The following is a 23,602-nucleotide window of genomic DNA, read 5'->3' as shown; positions in this document are numbered from 1 at the left end:
CTTTCTGACACAGTGCATTTATCACAGGAGCACCCTGGCATAGTATCTGGGCATGGTTTAAGGGATAAGAACAGAGTATAGCATAGCAGAAACATATGGAAACCAGGAAGATTACAGGGGTCCCACCAGATTAGCTTTCTGTATCAGCTGCTGCCTGTTGAAGTCAATATTTTTCATAGTGATGGTGTAAAAATTCTCTTTATTGTAAGGTTGTAAGGATAAAGACACAAAGCGTGCTGAGCTTTACACCCCAAAAGAGGACCCTCTATCTTTTTCTGTCCAGGAATAGGAGGATTTAAAGATCTTATTTTTAAATGTCCATGGTTAACCACTGGGAATAAACAGGTTTGCTGCTGCACCCATAATCAGTCCTGCTGCAGTGCCCCTGAGACTCAGGTGCATGGTGATTAAAGTTGTTTTGACAGTAGCTGTTACACTTTAGCAATATCCATTTTGGTGGCCTGTTTTCCCGATTATTATTACATGTTTTGTATAAATCTTTAGATATCTCATCACTGTTCAGTCACAGTGTTTTTCTTAGACACAGGCTGTTGCCAGTTAAAGCCCCGTTTGTGCATTTTGGATTTTCTGATTAGGTTTGGCTATTTTGAACTGGCAGCTTCACCACAGCGCAGCCAGCCCCAGTCTGTTTTATCTACCTTCCACCAACGCCCATCAGCGCTCGTTACAACAGTAGCTGCTTTGTCGACAGATTATGCTGATATTGCAGCTAGCTGCCATTGTCCTGACGTGTGTGCACATCAGCGTGCACTGGCGTAGTTTGGCAGCAAAAGGGAGCGATGCACCATGCATTCCAGAGATTAAAAGTTCTGTTTTGTCCAGCAGACACACGACGCCACAAGCCCACTTTTGCCTGGTGTATGTTTTATTGGTTGTAGTTCATTGAATGAAACTGAGTGCGGGCCTTTCTCTGATTTTCCTGGGTTTTAAATGAGGGTCTTAGTGTCACACGGTCTTAATGCCATTCCAAGGAATTTCATTTGTGTTGGTTTCAGCAGGATATTAGTGTCACACGCATGAAGTCAAAGAATTTCATTAGATTTCCCTGAGCTGTGAGTCATGTAGTAGTTTAAGGTACTGCAGTTGCTCTGGGTTTGCTGCATTAGGTGACACTTATCTTACTTGTTTACACAAAGATACAAGGAAGCTGTGAATCATTACTGCACTTTGATGATTACATGCTTTCATTCCTCCTTGTGGTTCCGTTTATCTCCTTTTATATGATTCTGGCTGTTCTGATAAGTTGGTTCTTGGGAAATGAATTATGCTTCTCATTGGAATTTTAGAGTTGAAAATATTTACACTATGTACGCTGTTTATGTCCATTTTATACATGCGTTGCGTCAGTCAGTGTTCAAGTCTGACAGCTGTTCTGGAAAAGTACGGACGATGTCCGGAGTCTGTGGGGGTCTGTCGCCATTCCTGTGTAGTGTCGCGCTTGTGGGCTGTTGCAGTCTTCCTGAAATGTCACATTCCCACATTCTCCGGCACGTACAGAATGCAACTACATTGTGAGTTTGTGTATATGGCTGGACTGAGCGCAGCAAAATACCAGAGATGTTTTTAACCGTCTGAGGATGAGGAGAAAAATGCACTCTTTCATCCTCTTTCCATCCACTTCCCCCAGGCATCATGCCCTTTCCCTGTGTGTCTGTGAAATGTCACCGTTTTTTACTTTTACTACAACATGAAATAATCTTTTTAATCTCTTCTGTCCATCTCCGTTTCCTGCTTCTCTTCCTGAGCGTTGTTATATCTCAAAGCCGCTCGGTTCATGCACGCTTGTGCACATAAAAACGTCGATGTGGGCTAAATGTCACTGTTGAGTCGGAAAGTTTTTCTGACCAAACTGGAATGCATTATCTGGAGACAGATGGTGGGGAGGACAGAAGAGAATAAAAAGAAGAGAAGAAGAGTTTCATTTAGAGCTTGAACTGAGGATCACCTCTGAGCATGTCACCACTGTGCAAAAAACTATTGCTCGACGAATATTACTGCAATCACTGATGTGATCTTTGTCTTTGCAGAAGCGTGCCAGGGGTCAGTACCTGTTCTTCAAGGTATGTGAGCACCTCAACCTAATGGAGAAGGACTACTTTGGTTTGACATACAAGGACAGCCATGAACAGAAGGTACGCGTCCATGCACGTACACGATGCACTGTTGTTCACATCTAAAAACTTTCCGTCTGTTCTGTGTCTCCAGTGTTGGTTGGATCCAACAAAGGAAATCAAGAAACAGATTTGCAGTAAGTTCCAAATCATCCTCATATCCCAAAAATGTCATTTTCAGCCTGAAAGCTACAAATATAAATATAAATGTCGAATTAATTAAATAGATCGGGTTTCTACATTAAACACTCACTTGAGACTAAACAGCAGTGATGCTGTCAAAAGGTTTCCAATATGTGATCGCTCTCCTTTATTATTTAGCAAGCTCTTTATTAACTGCTAATTGATTATTTATAAATGTTGCACAATTTATATAGTGATTAATGTAGCATGTTATCAATTTATAAAGAATAGAATTCAATAATGGTTCTTGAATGGTTCTCTCAGGGGGGGAGGAGGGCCAACAGGAGAACTGGAACATTTTTATAGTTTTATATTTATATTCATATTCTATTTTTAATTTATTCTATTTTATTTCTTATTTTATTATATTTTTATTATCTTTAATAGGTTTAATGGGGTGAAATGGTGGTGGGAAATTTTGTAGATGCTTGTAGATCTTTGGAGATGCTAATTTCCCTGGTGGACACCCCCTAAAGGGATCAATAAAGTACTCTTGAATCTTGAATCTTGAATGTTACAATTTGAATCTCTAAGTCTAAAAAGGATTTTATGTTGTGTTCTGTTTAGCTGAAGATTAGATGCAATGTTACAGTATTTCTACGTCATCAGACCAGCTTTTTCAATATCAATGACTCGGTGTTCTGTATATTTTTGCAGTTAAAGCCATTTTAGCATGGTTCTCCCCATCCTTGAATATTACGATCATAAAGGCAAATAATCTTTTGTCCTTTTAACACCCTTATCCTTTCATTTATGGAAATTACCTTTAAAGGAATAAGTCATCCAAACAGGATTGTGGGGCCAGGCAGACGAGAAGGGCAATGCAGAGGAGAAAGTGTTGCTAGGAAGAATGTCGTGGATGCAGATGTACAGTATTAGGATGCATCGCCCTTATGGAAGTCCATCATGTGGAGCAGCAAAATGGTCATGAGAGACTCCTAAAGCACTCAGTGCTGCTGACAAGACATGATGGCTACATCCGACTACCAGACATATCAACAGACACAGATACAGACAGCACACCTGAATTTCATAAGCCAATCATTATCTTTCCCCTTTAAGATGTAGCCGGGGCGAGTGCCTTTGCCTCCACGTGTCTGACTTGCCGCAGTGTCGTGATGCATGTTTGACCTTGCACGATGTCACCTTGTCCTGTATGGAATTCCCGGCGGATGTGATCTAAATCTTAAGTTACATGCTTACGTCCCTGAGCACGTTTCTGGATGGTGGGAGTGGAGAGTGTGTCACACATGACAATATGAGATTCTGAAGGGATTAGCACCAAAAAGCATCGGGTGATAAATGTTAAGATTTTGCTGAATCTATAGCGTGGTTATGCAACATGAGCTCTGTGTGTGTGCATGTGCGTGTGTGTGCGTGCGTGTGTGTGTTCGTGCCTGATGTTCCAGGCTTAGCTCAGTTTAAAAGCTGTTCTGCATTAGACAGATGGGTTACATGAGCAGAGGGATAGATGGAACCCTCATAATAACACATTTCAGAGAGATTCTCCCTCTGTTGTTGTTCTCTGTTGTGGTTCTTATGTTATACCACATTTCTGACTTTCTTTATTCTTTCTTCAGGTAACAACTGGCAGTTTTCTTTCAATGTGAAGTTCTACCCTCCCGATCCCTCACTGCTCACTGAGGACATTACTAGGTACATACTAACAGGCGCAGATGTTTCCTGAACAGAGTTTTCTCCAAATATCAAACCTAAACATGTGCTGTAGCATGAAAGACACCATAGTGTACATTATTGAACTCATTTATTCATGAATGTGCACATGTAACCATTGTGCATGAATGGTGCAGACAGGATGCTTTTAGGAGGAAGAGCATGTCTAATGGAGTGGACGGCTTCTCTAATGTATGTTCAATAGCTGAAATCTCATCAAAGACACTTTTGCTTTGGAAAAAGCAACCACTTGACATGCATCATGCAGCAGATTTGTGTTCCAAATGTGAAGCTGATGTGGAATTTTAGTTTTTTAAATGGATGCACAAATGACCAGATTGGTTTGTAATTAAATATAAAAGTCAAACATATGATCCCTTAACTACCCATAAGAAGAAAATACACCGTCCATGGGAACATACTGACTGTTGAACACCAGCTCTGTAAATGGAGGCCTGCTGTTTCCGCAGGTGTCCAGCCCACTTAAGGGAATTGGAATGACATTTTTTACGGGTCAGGATCGTTCATTTCAACAACACTCCATGGTGTCTGAATCAGTAGTCCACACAGAAGCTTCATTCATGTGAATGGCTTCTTCCATGAAGGTTGGCTGCAGTGAGGGAACACAGCACGCTGTTACAGCCTCTGGACACTCTGCTAACTTTAGGAGGACACGTTATGTAAGAGATATGTCCTGGTGAGGACTAGACATGAAGATATCCCACTAAACTGGTAAACCAGTAAAGAAATATACCAAACTGGGGACTGGCAAGTGATGTAATTATGTCTGTTTGATAATAGAAATGGCAACAATGTGGCTAATTGGGGACTTTTGTAATGCATATTTTCTCTATTCCAGGTACCTGTTGTGTCTGCAGCTGCGCGATGATGTGGCCACAGGTCGACTGCCTTGCTCATTTGTCACTCACTCTCTGCTGGGCTCATACACGCTGCAGGTGCACCTCGATCCGTCGACTCGGCTCATGTCTATCTCTGAATCGGTGAACTAACATCGACCACGTCCTTGTGCTCAACAGGCAGAATTTGGCGACTACGAACCCGACCAGCCTCGGCCTCTCGATCACATCAGCCAGTGCAGGTTTGCACCCAGTCAGAACAAAGAGATGGAGGAGAAGATTCTTGAACTCCATAAGTCTCACAGGTCAGAATTTAAAATAGGACTGTGTGTCATGAAGTTATTATACTGGTTAAGATATTTTTAATTATAATTTTCTTTATATTTAGGGGCATGACACCAGCACAAGCCGACACCCAGTTTCTAGAAAATGCCAAGAAGCTATCCATGTATGGGGTGGATCTGCACCATGCTAAGGTCTGAACCCCCCCCCACCCACCCCCATCTTCTTCCTGTTGCCTTACAATCTGTTTTTCTGATGTGACAAGAGCATGTCTGTGTGTCTGTATGTTTGCTCCACTGGATCTCTATCTATGTGTGTCAGCTGAACAAACAATGAGGGAGGCCATTACCACGGGAACAGCAGGTCTCTCATACTGTGGATGGCTGATCATCAGCAGCCCGCTCGCATGTTTCCATGTGTCTGAGTATGTGCGTGCGTCTTTGTGCGAGATTAGGGGGGAAAAAACCAGGGAAGGTATGCAGGAGAGATGAAGGGGGGGATCTTTGAGCAGCACAGTTTTAAAAAGTTAATCTTTTTTTATGGCATTCCAACAAAGAGGGAAATCAGAGGGCAGTTCTATTTCTGTCCTGTGGCTTTATTTTCCTGCCCTTCATGAGCAGAGTTTCACAAACGGAGATTTGCAAACAGCAAATCTATGTTTATCAGACTCTGAGAGTCAAGAGGATCATCTGGGTTGTATGTAAGCAGCATTATTGAACAATACTGTTAAATCACATCCAACATGGACAGCTTCAGACAAAGGCCTCCACAGTATGAAAAGCAGAGATGCGTGTAATATAATTAATGTTGGCTGAATTCCATTTAGCCGCATCAGTGTCGATGTTCTGGTACTGATCATGCAAGCTCTGGGAGGACGTTGTGTGTTGTAATTCTTCCTGTTCCCTGTCTTTCTAGTACCACACCACCTCACCGCAGAGCCACTTTAAAAGAGAAGTAAAAATGTGTTTGTCAGAAAGGGTTTCACTCAGGAACCTGAAGAGTTGCAAAAAGAACAGAAATGGATGCAGTGTAGATTAGGACCTGAAATGTCATGTGGCAGTGCAACTAACACAAGGAGCTTGGATTTAAAAAGATGACTACCTGGTAACGGTCCATGTGACACATTTGTGAGTGCCAGGAAAAATATCAATAAAGTACATCCTCCATTAGTCCAAAAGATTTTTCCTGTTAACTTACTACTGTAATCAATACCTTCTCTTTACATTTCCACATGGCCTTGGCCTTAAAAGCTTTGTTGGTGGGTTACTGTGTTGGCAATCCATGCGCTTGTGTGGTAATTGAGTTTCTCTTGACCTTTAGCAGACTACTTAAAAATCAATTGATGTAGAGTATGATCTAATTACCCAAAACAGACACATACAATGGGGTTTAGTGGGGATTTAACAAATAATGTCATACTAAATAGTGATTTCTGTGTTTTGACCTGACTTTTGCAGGATTCTGAGGGTGTGGACATCATGCTAGGAGTGTGTGCCAACGGACTCCTAGTTTACAAAGACAGACTTCGGATAAATCGGTTTGCCTGGCCCAAAATACTGAAGATTTCCTACAAGAGGAACAACTTTTACATTAAAATCAGACCAGGAGAGGTAAGCGCTCTTAAGGAAATGACCGTTACTAAGCCCCGCAGGACAGCCTCAAATGAATTTCTCCTCCGACAGACGGAGCAGTTTGAGAGCACGGTGGGGTTCAAGCTACAGAATCATCGATCGGCCAAAAGGCTGTGGAAAGTCTGCGTGGAGAATCACAGTTTCTTCAGGTAGAAATGTGCCAAAACACATAACGGAGCACACTTTAGTGCCACTTGACTGCATGCAGAGTCTTCAGAGGATGTACATTTGTTGTTGTGTTCCACCCGACTCCTTCCAACAACTGTTGACTTTATTTGGTCAGGATCCTTCTTGAGGCAGTAAATATGCTAAAATTCACATACAAAATGAACAGGTGCCCATTATCCCTGTTTTTGCAGCGTGTTTGTGTTAGCGAATAAGCTTTAATATCCTGTTGAACAGTTGCCTGGAAATAATTTAACCTCATTTCACACACTCAAATATTTGGGTTATAACTGTAAGAAATTTAGCACAACCTCTCTCTTGCTTTCTCCTGTCTAGATTAAATGCACCAGAACCGCCCCCGAAAGCTCGCTTTTTGACTCTGGGCTCCAAGTTCCGTTACAGCGGACGAACTCAGGCCCAGACCCGCTTGGCGAGCTCCCTCATAGACCGCCCTGCTCCAAAATTCGAGCGCACCTCATCTAAACGCATCAGTCGGAGTCTGGACGGAGGTAATGCTCGAATTTGTGTGATGCACTGGCTTCATTTAATGGTTCCACAGACTAATGAAAAAGAGCAGAGAACGGCCATGGCGTGTAGATGGATCACAGATTAAGGGTTTATGTGTGTTTATGGGTTTGGATGACAAATATGACTGGAAATGGCTGCAGCATATGTTTCCTGTCGCACAATGCAAGTCAGAAAAAGAAGTGACAAGCAAGCAAGTGAACAGATGTGGTTGCAACTTAAACATTTAGAAGAAAAAAATCAACCCTCACATTTACACAACTAGGAATTTATTATGCTGTTAAAATCCAAAGTGATGCTTTGCTATTTTAACTTCAGAGTCATATTTGCTTGGGTTTTGTTGTCCTGTCAGCTGATGTGCTGCACGTCATTTTCCTCATGCTCTTACACTGCCCCCTGCTGTGTACAAGGTGTAACTGCAAATCACCGTCGCCATTTATCTAGTTTTCTAAATCCCACAATGGTCCTACTAGTTAAACAAAATGGTGTGATTACTGATGGGTGTAATTGTTTTTCTGTCCTCAGCACCAGTGATCAGCATCACTGACGCTGACTTGGCTGAGAACGGGCGCGAGCTCCACTCCGACTCTAAGGTGTGTTCCTAATTTTTTATAATGTGCAACTCTCTGATTCCACAGTAAATGAATGTCTTAAAATGTAAAAACAATAACCACTCATCAATGGTTTAGCTCCAGCCTTGGCTCGGTGGTGGAATCGCACGCCATATGCTGGTGTTGTATTACTTTCCACTTTTTGATTTAAATATGTAATTTTGCCTTTTATAGGACCTGGACCCTTCTTAAGATATGACATTTAAATATCTGCTGCTATGATAGTCTCTGGAGAGCTATAACAATGGCCTTTCATTTAGCTGGGAGTTTCTGGAAAGCATCTTGCCTCCACCATCAGGTTTAGTTCAGACTGATGTGTTTACAGTGCTGAGCAGCCTTACTGCATGGCTCCACTTCCCTTCCTCTCCTCACTTCCCTCCCTGTTGTATCCCAGCACCGTGGAACTGACCTCTGGCCTGTGCCCTGTTGACTCTGTCTACTCACAGCTGTACTCTGCACAACCCTGTTCAACTTGGACCTGTATTTGGTGTGTTCACTGACTAATGGTGTGTCTCTTTCCCTCTCTTTTTTCCTTTCACACGCTTCCTCTTTATATGTTCTACCACATCTTCACTTGCACGCTCACATTACAATTTAAAATATCATTTCGGTTTTACGAAATGATATTTTAAACGCACATCGGCTTGTTCGTTGTTCCCGACTTATTTTTACTGCGTGCTACTTTTTTGGAAATCTACACATGGGTCTGGTTTTATTTTCCCACCCTTTCTCCCCTTTTTAATTTCCCTCAATCAGTCAATCTTCATGTTTCCTCTCTCCTTCTCCTCATCTTCCTCTCAGTCCTCCACTCCCCCCTCCCTTGATTTGATCTCTGAGTTCGACCACGAGCTTTCAGACATTTCAGAAGACGACGACCTTGTCGTTGAGGCCTCAGCCTCTCGCGCTCAGTGGAGGCTCCCCTCAGACACGCCCACTTCTATATCTGACCAACTCCTGGCTGATTTGGAACGCCTTCTGAAGGACCCCTCCACCTTTCTCCCAATCACAGGCTCCCAGACAAACGGTTTCGATGTTCTGGGGGTGGAGGAAGGCTGCCAGGCTAAAACCAGAGCGTCAGCCGGAGTACCAAACTGGCCGAGCTGGTTCTCTCCGAGGGCCGTTGTTAAATGCGTTTCCTTGTTTCTGTGTTTTCTGTCCCTGCTGGGCAAGAAATGTTATAAATGTTTGACCACACAACTCCAAGCAGGAGTGATGAAGATGAGCTTGTTCACTGCCACTGTCTCTAAGCTCACTTCAGCTCACAGATCTGCAGGTCATTTAAAGATTATAATCAGCAAATCCTCTAAACTGATCACTTCTCATGAATTCCATCAGATTCTGAACTACGTGGCTTTAAAATGGGCTCATTTAGTGGCCTATTTTAGGAGATATGTGCCTCCTAAATGTAGTACCTCTGTTCCTGCTGGACTTTGGAAACAAACCAGGATAACCGTTCCTATTATTTCTTCCCTCTCCTCTCTACTTGCTAAGGTATTTCCTGTCACTTTTTCCTCCTCCCTTCTGACTCTTTACCCCCTCTCTCCCTCCTGCCTGCTGACACCCATCCACCACCACCTGCGGAATCCGTCCCCTCTCCTTTTGCCCTGCCTCTTGATCCTCTTCCTGCTGGTTGTGATGCTGACAGCCAGCCAGTCCCTGGCCTTAGCCCTGATTTTAGCCACACCCCTCGGCCTGACGCTGTGCTACCTAGAGAACGTGGTCTCCAGCCAACGCAGGCCGGCACTTTTGCCAACGTTTGTCGGCAAGACGCCCAATGAGCAGCAGGACGATCAGCCAAGCTCTGGTTTTAGCGTGAAAGCTTTTCCTCAGAAACTGAAACACTCCCCTCCTCACATCAGACACCAAGTTCACAGGAGCACCAATTGGACTCAGGAGATGTGTGACCCTGCTGCATGAACACAGAACACACAGTTTAAACCCTGACCCCCCCTTTACCCTTTACCCCCGACTTTTTTAAACCTTTCTGCTTTTCAATGTGTATACTTCCCAGCCACTCCTGCTTCACCCAGTGTTTTATAGCGTTGTCCCCTGGCCACCTCTTCATTTAATCAGAATAGAATTTGAGATTAAGGAGGTAGTTACACATTTATACCGTTAGACTAAACAGTGAATATAGAAATCATGTAACTGTAAGAGAGAATGAATATAGATATATTAAAGGGTTGTGTTGGTGGAGGGAGGTAAATAAGCAATCTCAAAGGATTCCCAATATGCCGTTTGAGTATTTAAACTAAGCAAACATCGAATGACAGAGAAATGTATTTTATTTAAAAGAAATAAGCGCTTGACTTGACCGCACTGAGGCTACTCTGTTTTTATTCCTAGTTTAGCTAGTTTTACCTACAGTGAGATACTTATGACAGCCACAGAAAACCCTTACTCATAAACACTTTATGTCATAGGTATTTGTATATAATTAATAATAAATATTGAAGAGTTAACTATGGCACATGGCTGAGTTGCTGAGAGTCATGGCGGTTTTCTGCATCCCATCATATGTTTTTCTGAATAATTGGCATTTTCTTGTTGGAACACAGTTGATGCATTTGGATCAGAAGGACAGATTTTACAGGGAATGCTGGCATCCCCTATTACTTTCTAAAATAATTTACTCAGAAATGATGTCTGGATTAAGTAAAAAGCTAAATAACGAATGCAACACTTCCTTTAGGACCTTTTCAACACTAATTATTCTAACAATAATCTGGCTCCAGTGGTCAGTGGCGCCTGGTGTCTCCCTTTATTCGCCACTTCGGACTTCCTCCGTGCTGCTGGTCATGTGGGTTTGATGACCAGCAGTGGTCCCTGACACAAGGGGCGAAAGCTTCTCCCATCATCCATTTCACTGTTTTCTTTCTCGGTGCCCCCGCCCTCATCATTTTTGTCATGTCTTAACTCACCCTCAAGCTGAAGGAGCTCACCCGAAGCCCCAGTGATGAAGAAGCCATGCCCACACAGGTCTGTAGGGCCTGTCTTTACCCAGCATGCCAGTGATAGAGATTCAAAGATGGTTCCAGGTATCGAAAGACAACAGTTAACAGACTAACATGTCCTTGATCTCTCCCTGATGTGTCCCATCAGCAGTCTGCCGGAGTGAGCGAGCTCGCCCCCTCTCAGGTTTACATGCCAGTTTATTTCACCTTTTGCCTGCACTTGTTGCTCGGTCGGTCATTTGGTTCGTGCAGAGTCAGTTTTTAAAGTGCATCCATGTCAATCCAGTCTGGAATTTCTACGGCAGAAGAAGAAGAACAAATATGCTTATTGCACCTCATTATGAATTTAAAAACTGATTCTGGAAGGGCAACATTTGAGTCAGCGTTGCTTTGATCTACTGTGGTTTCACTTTGGTTTCATTTGGGTTTGGTTCATATCTGCAGGCTTTCACATCACAGCTTTGGTTGTTTTTTTTAACATCAGCTGGTGTCATTTTGAGACCTTTGAGTTTTGCATATGTGGGTACGAAGGCTAGCATTGACTGTTAGCATTTTGTACTCATTTATTTGTTTCCATTTTTTTGCTTTATCTCTGCCTTACAGAGCCCAATGAGAGTGCACGGGGACAATATTTATGTGAGGCACAGTAATTTAATGTTGGAGGTTGGTACTGGTGTTGATTTGATGGCTGAATCTTAAGAACTACGTGTTTGCTTGTACTGCGACGCCATCAGAGCTACAACGTCTTCCTGTGCAGCTCCACACAGGACTGCTGCCCTCTCGCACTCTCAGGCTCTGCGTGCATGTCTGTGTTTATGGAATGTATATTCTGCACATTTCTCTGAACTTCAGTGTTTTAGTGTTACTGAAACTGTTCTGGGTGTGAGCAGTTTCAGTGCTGACTGTTTCACTTCAGAGCAGCCATTTAATGCACAGCATTGCTTTAAATTAATGTACGTAAAACAAACAATGTTCAAAGTTCCCGCAGTGCTCTTGGAAATAAACATCCACAGCTGAAATGATTCATATCATGGCATTGCAATGGATATTTTTTCTACCACAGACTGAAATGCTGAGTGTTTGCAATGGCTGCTTTGTTAAATGGATCAGTCCTGTGTATATATGAATTTCATGCATGCTCTGTGCATGTGGACTGCAGATTTATGCATTATGTAATGCAAAATATGATCTTTCCAGAAGTGTACTGTCAGGCATTCGCATCTAACCTGCCTCTCTAACCAACACAAAGAGCTTTCTTCCTGTTTGCCTACTGGCCTCCGGTGTTCTGTGGTTTGATAACATACTAATAAACCTGTTTATAGGCAACATGGGACTGATAGTGATGTAATGGTGGGCACATCCTGCAGCCCCACATTTCTGTAGGGATTTATTTGTAAAGTCTTTAAAATGGAGAAAGTAAAATAATCTCTGTTGTAATTAGTTCATCACCATCAGCTCCATGCTCTCCTGCTCCATTGTTCTGGGCTGGTTTTTTAGAAAGAACGCCTGGACAAGATGACGAGCGCATATCTCGCTGCAGCCTGCTCCAAACACATTCACCAGATCCTTTTAGTAAAGTAATTGAAGTTTTGGTGATGTCATCTGGGCTCCAGTGAGGTGTGGTACCCATCTTGTCCTCCTCCTGGACAGACTAATGTTCCCGTGACCTTATCAACCCTCTCTTCTTCCCCTTTCCCTCCCTTTCCCTCCATCCTCTCTTCCACAATCGTCCACCTTTACTCTTGCCTTTCCCCTCCCTCCATCAAAACTCATTCGTACTTATTTACTACACTTTATTCCTCCTCCCTCTCCCCTCCTTCCCCCCCTCCTCTCATCAGGACCATGATAAGACCCAGGAAGAGGTCCTGAAACACCAAGCTAGCATTAGCCAGCTAAAACGCTCCTTTATGGAGGCGCCACCTCCCTCCCCTCCTCAGCTCAACCAGTGGGAGAAGCGTCTCACCTCTTCACCTGCTACAATACGTATTCAGCAGCAGCAAGTGGTATGTCCGCCTGGATGTGTCTGTGTCAGCAGATTATCAAAAGAAGCATGACTCTGCAAGATATTTGTCAGGAATATTCGTGGGCATTTGAACTAAAACGATGTTTTTTCATTGTGTTTTAGGGGTAAAATGTGTTTAAACCCCTCCTGTGTTACTCTAATATTTCATGTGTGTGTAACTGCGGATCAATAGTTGGTGGTGAAGACGACGGCTCGTCTCCTGTTGGAATTTTTTTCCTCAAACCTTCCTTTTCTGTTTTCCAGCTCAACTAACAACACATTTTGAAACCTTCTTATTGCCCCGCAGCTGAGGTTTTCATACAGGAAGTTTATTTTGTTTTTTGTGGTGGTTTTGTGCTAAACTGTCTCCAAATTAGTGCTGAGCCCAGGTTTTTGTTCCTCTCTTGTCTGTTACATTCGCAGCCTCAAACATGAGATTGCCTTTTATAGGAGATAGTTTTTTATACTCAGTCCCTTATCAGTCCTGCTCAAACTCACAGGCTTCCTACGCTGCTAATGCACGTTTAGAACAATGTGTCACCCTGAAATTGATTAGCCGTGCTTGTCAGATGTGTTCACAATCTACAGCTGTCACCAATGCTGGTCTTTCTCCTTGTTTTGTATCCGCACCATTCGTCCGGAATGATGAGCATTGGGAGGAAAACGCTGCACATGAACTTAAATGCAAATTGAAGTTTATTCAGGAAAAACCCTCGTAAGCAGCAAACGTCGAGGCATCAGGCTTCAATCTTGAAGCGAATGTGCATCCAATCATCATTTGTGATGAGAAAATGTAGGAATTCATATATGCAGATGTATAAATTCTCTCTTACGCATGTCCTGGAAATTGCATTTACTGTCTTGCTTAACAACCATAATCCCAATGTTGTGACGCGCTAACGATGATGTAATTGCTGACTGTCATGGTAACCTCTCTGTGACGCAGGTGAGCGAGCCCCAGGTGGAAGCTGCCACCGCCGCCGCCGCTGCTGATAACACACTCTCTGACACCAAAGAACCTGCAAAGGTGGTTCATTCTGTTAATCCAACCTAATCTGCCATCCATCATTTCCTTCAGCACTAGTGTGAACATTCACCGTGTCCTTCCACGTCTGACTGTCCAGCTCGTCGTTCATTTTCTTCCATCCGTTTGCATCTTTTTCCACAGTTTATTCTCAAAATTCCTGCCGTTTGTTTTTGTTGTGTATTGATTTTCATTTGAGGCATTAATTTTATGTTCAATGATTCTGTTTTTTTTCTTTGTCCCCATGCTTTTGTTTTGTGTGTGTGTGTGTGTGCACCTCATCGTGTGTGTTTGCGCACGCCGTGTGCATGTGTGTGTGTATGTGTGCGTAGACAATCGAAGTTGAAATAGAAGAAACGGTTGTCATCCAAGAGGTTTCCAAAATTCCAAAACCTGAAGGTGACGTGGTCGCTATCGGATCTCTGAGCGAGCCAGGAGTAAAAACGTCGGAGCCCACCAACGTGGCGAGAGAGGAGAGCGTGTCGTCCGAGAGCGAGAGCGAGGAAGAAGCGGAGTACCATCCAAACGTCTCCGTGTCGATCGCTCGCACTCAGATACCAGAGGAGAAGGAAGAGGAGCTGGAACAGGGGGAGAAAAAGGAGGAGAAGTTGGTGGAGCCAGACACAGCGGCTCCAGGTGTGACCTCTGCTCCAGCCGAAGTCAGCCAGCCTGTAGAGGCCACCAGCCCAGAGGAAGAGGGAGCACAAAGCCTGGAGAAGAACGCGGAGGAGGAGAAAGAAGAAGAAGAGGAGAAGGAGGTGGTTGGAAGTGATGAGGTTCCTGTGATACCACCAGAGGAAGCTCCTAATGGAGTCACCCTGTCAGCGGAGGCTGCGACCGAGGTCCCCGCCCACACGGAGGAAGAGGAGGAGCCTAAAATGAACGGCGAGGCCTCCCTGGCTGAAGCAGAGTCACGGCCACAGGTTATTTGTTGCTCTGAGGTAAAGTCTTCATTGGGACCCCCGTGGAGCTTCCCCAGGCTTCGACCCTTCCTCCAGATTTAGCAGCACCCGTTTATATCTCCTTCCTGCCTCTCTCAGTGTGGGTTTCTCCTTCCTGCCTGTGTGAACATTTAAGCCCCGCCTTCGACCTCACGCTCGTGTTTGTCCCAGAAAGTCACCCAGTCAAACCAGTGTCATCATCCTCTAACGGGATGAATCACGCCAGCGTTTCCGTCTCTCATTTTTCATTTTCCACTCGTCCACCCTTGAATTTCTGTTATCTTTCACCACCGCTGCCTCACACCATTATCACCGTGCTCGGTGTGTGTCCGGTGTGTTGCTCTGTGCTGTGAAGTCAGTGGGGCCTAAACTGGGAACTGCATGGTGTTTTTATTCCTTATTTTTCTGCATGTGTGTGTCACACCTCTGCGCCGTGCGTCTTCATCGCATTTTGGCATTGATGCTTTTCTCCACAACCGTTTAATCGGGCCGTCATGGTCGCCGTGGCAACGGCATTGCGGAAACCATCAGTGCCAACCATTACAGACATGCCTCCCGCCGCGGCCTCGTGGGCCATTCATTTCTGCTGTGTCCGATTCGCCGGCGCCTCCTCGACGCCGCCGGCATTTTTGTAGCTGTTGCTCGTTGGCTGCTGACAGTAGTTGCTGCATGGGTTTGCAAGATTTTGTTTCGCATGACCGTTGGTGCAGATTTTGTGTCTCGCTTCCCTTTCAATGCCACATTCTCTAATCTGATATTTAATTCATGGCTGATTTGGCTTTTAAGCAGAAATTTGTTGCAATTTTCGCATCACTGACCAGTTTGTGAGTGAAATTGATGTGAAACTGAACGGCGGAAGAGCACAGATCCTGCATGTGTCTGTCTCCCCTTAACGGTCCCAGGTTTAAATGCACTAACCTTCTTCTCCTCCCCCCTCACTTCCCTTCTCTCTCCCCCCCCTGCCTCCCCAGCCGCCTGTGGTAAAGACAGAAATGGTGACAATTTCAGACACGTTTGCCGCCCAGAAAACTGAGATAGCCACAAAAGAGGTGCCCATCGTACACACGGAAACCAAGACCATCACATACGAAGCGGCGCAGGTGCTCACAGAGGAAGATTGTGTACATTTTCTACTCTTTGGTGTTTTCTTAGTTTTGTTTTAAGGTTTTTCTTTGTAGTGTTGAAGCTTCCTTTCTAGTGCCAGTGCATGCGGGCATGAAGCCTCCTCCCCCGGGGGGGACTCTGTGGATTCACCTCTCTGATCCCCCTTTGCCTCCTCTGCTCTCAGTTGGACGGTAACGGAGACGGCGAGCCCGGCGTCTTGATGACGGCCCAGACAATTACATCAGAGTCTCTGTGCACGACCACAACCACGCACATCACCAAGGTACAGACCCGCACACAAGCACTTCCTGTCGCTTCTGCAGTGCAGCCTCCATCACTGCGCTGGTTCTTTATCCGCAGACTCTGAAAGGCGGCCTGTCGGAGACCAGGATCGAGAAGCGCATCGTCATCACCGGGGACTGCGACATCGACCACGACGAGGTCAGTTCGCCGTCTTGATTCTGACCCGTTTGGCCAGTGGCTCGTGTTAACGTGGGTCATGTTAAAGGCTGTCAAGTCCAGCCTGGTTGAGTAAGAAGCTGAGACGGTCGATGGATGGATCAGACATGTCCACCATGTTGCTTACATTTGGAATGCCGTTATGTTTAAAAGACAGTTTCCCAAAGTTGCCCGCATGCTGGAGTAGCCAGATGTGCTCATCCCGCCTCTCCACATCTGCTCAGTGGTGTCATAACCTTTCCTTATTTTGCCAGTTTGATTTTGTTGCTTTTCTTGAACACTAACATCCGATAAAATTTGATGTTAGTCAATACTTTTGACCCGCTCGATTTTCTAGATTTACACATATTTGTGTCCCATTGAGTTGTTTCCTCTTTATTATTATTATTTACTGTCACTGCTCCATTCTGTCCTCCCAAGAAGTTAAATCCAGGCTTTTCATAATTTTCCTTTTGCATTTTTTTTATTTACTGCCACCCCTCCTGCCCTCCGTTCACCTCTCCCCCTGCCTGCACGGTGCTGCCCCCTTGTGGCCGCACCTCAGGCGCTGGCCCAGGCCATAAAGGAGGCCAAAGAGCAACATCCTGACATGTCTGTTACCAGAGTGGTGGTTCATAAAGAAACTGAACTGACTGAGGAAGAAGATTGACTGAAGTCAGGTAATGAAAATATTAGTAACAATATTATTATTGCTGTAATAGTATTAGACAGGAAATGTGCAATCCTACCTATTGAAATAAAGAAAAAGATATATATTTTTTATTTTAGGATGCGGTTGTGCATTGAGTAGGGGCTAATGACGAGGGCCAGTCATCGCTGGCTGATTGCAGTGAACCATTTGTTTCCTCAGAGCTGAAGTGCCCACCGTGACTGCTCTGTCTCCATTGAAACGACCTCCACCGCCAACAACGACCAACCTTGACTGACTGAGGAAGAGGAGGGATGGGTACTGCTTCGCTTTTCCACGCTCTACCCAGGTGGTCCGTTTTACACGTCTGTGGTGCATCTAAATCCCTCACTCCGTAACCAAGAAAAAGAAAAAAGGAAACAAAAAGAACCACTCTGTTAGCTTAACATTTGTAGCATGTTTTTATTTTTTAATAGTGATGTTTGTTTTATAAGAACAGGATAGTGTGTCTCATACAATGTGAATTAAAACTTTTTAAAAAAAAATTAGGAATGCACTAATGACCAATCCTGACATGGTACCATTAAACACCTTCAACAATGCCTAAAACATTTGGCTGAAGCTGATAAAATGTGTAGTTAATCACTCAGAAATGTGGTCCTAGTGCATCCCTAAACCAAAAACAGCTGATTTTGTTAATATCACAGCTCCCCTCTTTACTGTTTTGGTGTAAAGAGTAACACAAATATAAGATTAATTTCGACATTTTCACAAGAAACACTGCAGGTACAAAAGGGAGACCAATCGGCCTTTTTCAGCGTCTCACTAGTTCCAATCGCAGTCGGGGGGCTGTTACATGATCCCATTTTTTACTAATGATGACTTGAATAAAGGGGGGGAGGGGGCTGTCACTCACAACACTGCAGTAATGAAGGGCAATTATCTGGGGCATGAAGATTTATGATTGATTGTTTTTTTTGTCAGTTTAGTTCATATTCATACACATTCCTTGTGATTTCGGGGGGGATTGAGCCCACGTTCAGCTCATTTCGCTCTAGACCAGGCGACGTTTGCCATTTAAAATTTAAATGAAGGAATCTCAATCTGGTCCGCTTATTTTTTTATTTTTTTTTACATGGCCGACCAAATAACCCAGGTTGGTTTGTGAATCTTTTTTTTTACGAAGCAGAAATGGAGCGAAAATAAAGCGTCCGCCATCACAATCGAATTTCTGTACATTAAACCTGTAAAATCTCAGCAGGGAGCAGCAGCACAGCTCCCTGTTGGCGCCACCTGGGCCCTCCACCGTACGACATTCCCGCTGGGCCACAGGCGAGCCGACTTTTAATTGGGAGAGAGGACCAAGTAACTGGAAAATGAAAACAGCACCGAGCAGCGGCGGCTAACACACCGAGAGCTGTCGATGTGTGTTGTCTGTAGTTCCACTGGTGTTCGTTTGCATCCACGTTCTCAGTACGCAGACAGCCTAAACGGAAAACAGGAAGTTCTAGCATGTTGCTAACGCTCTTCTGTTCTGCAGCTTAACAAACGCTTTCTGAGCGAGTTTAGGTGAGAGATAATCTCTGCTCAAACTGCATTACGGTTCCATTCAGCCCTTTTTTCCAGTTTTGTTACCATATCAGCTCTAATACTATAACTGGTTGTAGGCACATTTATTCTAAAAAACAAAAAAACATTCCACGTGTATCCATCTAACATTGTCTCACTGAAATCCACCTAAATATTTGCTTTTTAAAAGGTACGGGCCTCACACCTGTGGGGCGCATCCAGGTGATGGATCTGTAACGGGGGAAATACTGGCCTGATCTCAGCTATGCATTAAAATAACATTCCAGGCGAGGGGGAGCTTTAACCTTTGACCCTCCTGCAAAAAAACAGCTGAAAAGCATTTAAAGGAAAACTGCAACGGGCGGCAGCTTCACTGTTAAAAAGAGGAAACGGAAGCCGTTCCATCACAATTGTATTTATAGTTTTCTCTCAGAAGTTGTCTTTTCTGCGTGCACCAGTCGTTCAAAGTGTTTCTTGGATGTTTTTTTAATATTTCCACGCCGTTTGGGATGAACGGAACGGCACTGCAAATCCCACCTGACACCATTTTTGCTCTATCTTTTGTACTTTTGACCCCAGGTGTAACCTTTGTTGTCACCCCTGGGGCAGTTCCGGGCTCTGTTTTAACCAATCCCAGGAACTTTGAGGACTGTGACGCCTGGTTTTCCAAAATTTCACCATTTTTGTTTTAGGTTCCTCGAACGCAACGAGCAGCTGAAAAACGATTCCACACCAGCTGTTTCTGAAACTTCCAGGAATGTCAAAAGAAAAACAGAAAAAGAAAAGACACATATTGTCCACAAACCTCTCCATGTGATCGATTTACAGCTTTTCTGGCATATTTGAATTAATATCTGCACAGATTTGTATAAAAAGCTGGGGAAAAAGGACAAATTTTGGGAAAACCAGCCACAGCTGCCTCGTGGTTCTCGGCTAGCCAACCAATGATCAGCAGTAGGGATTTTCTAGCAGCTTGACTGTCTTGTGTCTCCTTCCCACACAGCCACTATTCTCCTGTGTAACACTGTTTAAATAAAGCATTGTTTTACTCTGGCCTGTATCCATCGTCATCATTTCTCCAGACTTTCAGACATTTATTGATCACTTATGAACATTAAAACTCCAGCTGTGCCCTCTGGATGGCTGATCCATGTGAACTTTAAGGATATGATGTGAAAAAACAGAAATAAAGCCATAAAAAGAGTAAGTCAACATGTTAATTCAGGTTTCCATGGTGACCTAGTGGCATCTTTATACTGATCCGGTCTGGGCTGCTGTTTTATTGGTTCATCTAGCCGACACGCGCGTTTTGACTGTTTAAGACGGGAGGAAAGTGCGTTGATGAGCTTCATCTCGCAGCTACCCGACACTCCTCCTCCTCAGCGTTGCACTTCTGTCGACCCGCCTGTAGATGGCGCCTCTGTCTTGTGGAGACTCCGACAGCTCCGCTTCAACTGTTAAAAATTCAATCATAACATCACTACAAAACCCATACACCTTGTGTATTAATCATCTTATATATATATTTTTACTTTATAAGGGTGGAAAGGTAGTTTAAACTTTAGCGCTGTGTCCATTTCCTGCGCATGCGCAAGCCGACAAGCAGCGTTTTCACTGAACGTTTTAGTTTTATTGTCGAATATTCAGATATGGATCATATTAAAGAAAAAAGAAAGGTTTTCTATGCATGAAGCAACTGATTTTTTGCAGCTTTGATGGCATTAAAATTAGTTAATTTTATTTACAATATTGATTTTCTTTATTTTATCCCCTTTTCCAGCTGTCTTCACAGGGCAGTTATGGCTGTAGAAACAGTATTTATAGGGCACCTTCGTGTGTGGTGAGTATCCATTTAAAGATGCTGTGTTGCTGTAAATAAATAACAGTAAGAGGTTTGAACCCATAAAAAGTTAATGACCTCCCTACCCTGCCTGAGCTTCCAGCTGAGGTAGATGATCAGCTGCAGCAGCAGCAGACAGACGGAGAAGAACAGCAGCAGACCGAACAGCCAGAGAGGATAGATGGTGTGTCTGTCTGCCTGCGCGATGGTCTGGCGAAGGAGCAGGGCCACATCAGCCCAGGGGCCGCTCAACACCTCCATCGGGCCCCTACAAGAGAAGACAGATGGTTAAATAAGACTTCTCCACTCAGAAATGATACGATGACAGTTAGAATTCCTAGAACTTCCGTCCTGTTCCACAAATTTTAGAGGTGACTTACGGGCTGGCTCTGAAAGCTTCTGGAGGTCTGGACGGTGGCAGCGTCACATCTAAACGGGTCAAAGGTTTAGAGTTTTGTCGCCATCGGCGTGTTAAAGTCCTCAGAAGGGTCCCGCGGGGCTTAGAATTCCCGGTTATTCACCCTCTTCCTTTGTGTCAGTTCTTCCATCTGAAAGTGTGTGTCTGGTTTTCTTTTCTCCCGCTGGCACTGATACTGTTGTTGATGAAGTGGACTTTGTTCTGTTCCAACTGTTGAACCTTGTGATTGCTGAAAAAGATTAGCTGTATTGGGCAGGCGAGTGTGTGTGTGTGTGTGTGTGTGTGTGTGTGTGTGTGAGAGAGAGAGAGAGAGAGAGAGAGAGAGAGATCTATAATAACGCAGCCGGTTGTTTGGGAATGTTGCCACACATTCACCAATAAATATGACATAAACAACCATGATTCCTGCGTTTGTTGACCTTACCTGACCTTTGTTCTTCTACTACCCCCCCCCGATTGGATCCATTTCTGAGGTGTCCTCCCTCCTCCCTTTATTTGTGATCACATCATCACGGTGTCGATGACATTAACCTTGAGTGATTTCTGTAAGAAATGATCAAAGTTTGCCAAAGTTCGAAGGTCCAGCGCTGGTCGCTAACACTAACAGCGTGTTTGTTCGCTGTAAACACTGATGCAGGTCCCCATCCGAGGGTGCCAGAACATCTCTCTGCTGCGCTTTACACTCACCTTTGGATGGACAAACAGACCTAAATGTGATTTTTAGCGTTTATAATCAAACATTGGCAGCTAAGCTAACCTAAAAGGCTAAAGATGCTACACGGAGAAGCCAGATTTCTCAGTCTAGCGCAGCAGTAATCAGGTTTCTCCAGGGAAAAAAGTGGGATTTAGGTGAAGAGCATCTGTAATTCAGCTGTGACTGGTGGGAAGCGCATGTTGCTGTCAATAATATTGATCAGCTTTGCTCTTTCTCCATTGATCGGAAGCCTTCTAAGCTTTGGGTGCTCCTTTCTTGACTTCTGATGGATGCTGCAGTAATTGCAGAAGTTTCTGTTTGTGTCCTTGATGGCTTTGAGGTGAAGGGGTGGTAGTTTGGTTTGATTAGGGTTTGAGTATCCAAGCTGCAAGTTGGAGAACAGGAAGGAACGAGATACAACAGAGACAAAGTGTAACGCTTCAATTATTTATTATACACGACTGATGAAATATTAAAGTGGCTCTTGTGGAAAGAAGGAAAAACTCCCTTGAATATCTTCTGGTCGCCCTCATGATTCTCCTCAAACATTTCCAGCAGATCTCACTGAACTGCTGCCCTGATTTCTGCATCCCAGTAATTCTGCAAGCCCATCCTGCAGCGGTGACCCCCAAAAGCGCTCGAAAAGAGGATTCCCTTCATTTCTTTTCAGGTTTTCACGGTCGCATCGTTCCGACAAGCGTTTCCAGACGCTGCTCCCATTAGATCTCATGTTTAATGAATGTCGCCGCCTTCATGAAGGAGATTAAAGAGAACCTGCGCATTAATCATTTATGGCTGAAGTTCAGACGTGTGTGTCGTCAGACGTCAGATTCGCATGTTTGTGGTTGTTTTCTGCAGGAGGAGACGCTCGTTTTCCATCTGCTGGTGAAGAGGCAGCATCCTCTCAAATAAGTGTGTGTGTGTGTGTGATGTGTGGGCGGGTGGCTGTCCGTGTGTCATCAGTGCTGCAGGAACAGATCCCGAGTTTCATTGATTCTACCAACAAGAACCTCTCTCCTGTCTGTCAGAACAGGACAGCTGCCGGATTAATCCAGATGTTTCCGGGAAACCTGGAAGCAGTGCGGCATGTTTCAGCTGCTATTTTAATGCACGTGTCCGCCTGCTTTCTTGTTCTTGGCGTGCCTTTTGCTGATTGCTCATTGATCTCGATATTTCCTGCTCCCCTGCAGCTCCAGGGAGGACGCTGCTCATTTCTGAATTGAATTACCGCCGAGACACAACCGGCAGCAGCTAATCCGCACAGTCGTCGCAATCAAGCTTATTGTAGCTGAATTGTTGTTTTTTATTGTTTGCTGACACAGGCGCGCTGTTGACGTCATTTCAGCGCACGTCATTTGCCAATATCTTTTCACTTTTGTTTCATTTTTTCAAAGTTTCTATCCTGCTTTTCAAATGACGCAGCTCAAGGCGCCATCGGCGGTTGGTAGTTCGCTGTAAAACCTTAACAAATGAAAAAAGAAAGATTAAAAGACAAGCCGGCACCACTTAAAAGCCTGCTCGTGTCGGCGGGTTTCGCTCCTCGGGCAGGCCGCTGCTCCCGCCTCAAAAGTCCGGCCGTCTTTCTTCTGAACTGGCTGGAGGCGCTAGCGGGAACGTGGAGACGCTGGGAAGAAATAAGTGGCGCCAGAGCAGCACCGGCCTGACCTGGAGATGACGGAGGACTTCCTCAAGGTCAGCCGGGGAGAGGGGTGGCTCCTGAATGCTGACCTCGTGTTGGCTCGGGTAGGGTTAGCGCGGTGGCGTGCACAGGTGCTGCGGCTGCATTAGCATGAACTCAATTACCTGCCATCACGGAGTGGAACGACGGCTCTCACAACGGCTCCCCCTCATCAACATTCATGGGAACGCGCTCCGACACGCGGCGCTGCCGCCAGCGTGCTGCTGGGGA

The 23,602-nt window shown here is 44.6% G+C and overlaps 1 protein-coding gene and 1 long non-coding RNA gene across 12 annotated transcripts in view; one reads left to right on the top strand and one right to left on the bottom strand.

The window, feature by feature from the left end:
* epb41l2 (erythrocyte membrane protein band 4.1 like 2) overlaps positions 1-18,864 on the top strand; it is a 30,423-nt gene extending 11,559 nt beyond the window's left edge. For 2 of the 11 annotated variants that reach the window (XM_011611962.2, XM_029849117.1), the window contains exons 5-24: positions 2,049-2,153; positions 2,227-2,269; positions 3,896-3,971; positions 4,849-4,945; positions 5,027-5,151; positions 5,235-5,322; positions 6,586-6,738; positions 6,811-6,908; positions 7,261-7,433; positions 7,975-8,042; positions 10,989-11,039; positions 11,163-11,198; positions 12,853-13,017; positions 13,963-14,043; positions 14,373-14,981; positions 15,953-16,081; positions 16,270-16,368; positions 16,446-16,526; positions 17,089-17,203; positions 17,395-18,864. In XM_011611962.2, the coding sequence (XP_011610264.2) occupies positions 2,049-2,153; positions 2,227-2,269; positions 3,896-3,971; positions 4,849-4,945; positions 5,027-5,151; positions 5,235-5,322; positions 6,586-6,738; positions 6,811-6,908; positions 7,261-7,433; positions 7,975-8,042; positions 10,989-11,039; positions 11,163-11,198; positions 12,853-13,017; positions 13,963-14,043; positions 14,373-14,981; positions 15,953-16,081; positions 16,270-16,368; positions 16,446-16,526; positions 17,089-17,193 (2,382 nt within the window). In that variant the 3' untranslated portion in view covers positions 17,194-17,203; positions 17,395-18,864. Of the gene's footprint in view, positions 1-2,048; positions 2,154-2,226; positions 2,270-3,895; positions 3,972-4,848; positions 4,946-5,026; positions 5,152-5,234; positions 5,323-6,585; positions 6,739-6,810; positions 6,909-7,260; positions 7,434-7,974; positions 8,043-8,816; positions 10,717-10,988; positions 11,040-11,162; positions 11,199-11,617; positions 11,678-12,852; positions 13,018-13,962; positions 14,044-14,372; positions 14,982-15,952; positions 16,082-16,269; positions 16,369-16,445; positions 16,527-17,088; positions 17,204-17,394 lie in introns of those variants that run through there. The other 9 variants (XM_029849118.1, XM_029849120.1, XM_029849119.1 and 6 more) reach the window with 9 other exon arrangements.
* Positions 18,865-19,799: 935 nt separating this feature from the next.
* LOC105417550 (uncharacterized) lies at positions 19,800-21,438 on the bottom strand. The gene is made up of 4 exons (XR_965160.2): positions 21,424-21,438; positions 20,962-21,242; positions 20,668-20,849; positions 19,800-20,195 (listed from the first exon to the last, which is right to left on the bottom strand). It is a non-coding gene; the product is annotated as an uncharacterized lncRNA (long non-coding RNA).
* Between the last annotated feature and the right edge of the window lie 2,164 nt (positions 21,439-23,602).

The sequence above is a fragment of the Takifugu rubripes genome, chromosome 16 (assembly GCF_901000725.2).
Source record: "Takifugu rubripes chromosome 16, fTakRub1.2, whole genome shotgun sequence".
Classification (NCBI taxonomy): Eukaryota; Metazoa; Chordata; class Actinopteri; order Tetraodontiformes; family Tetraodontidae; genus Takifugu; species Takifugu rubripes.
This window is presented reverse-complemented; position numbering and strand designations above follow the sequence as displayed.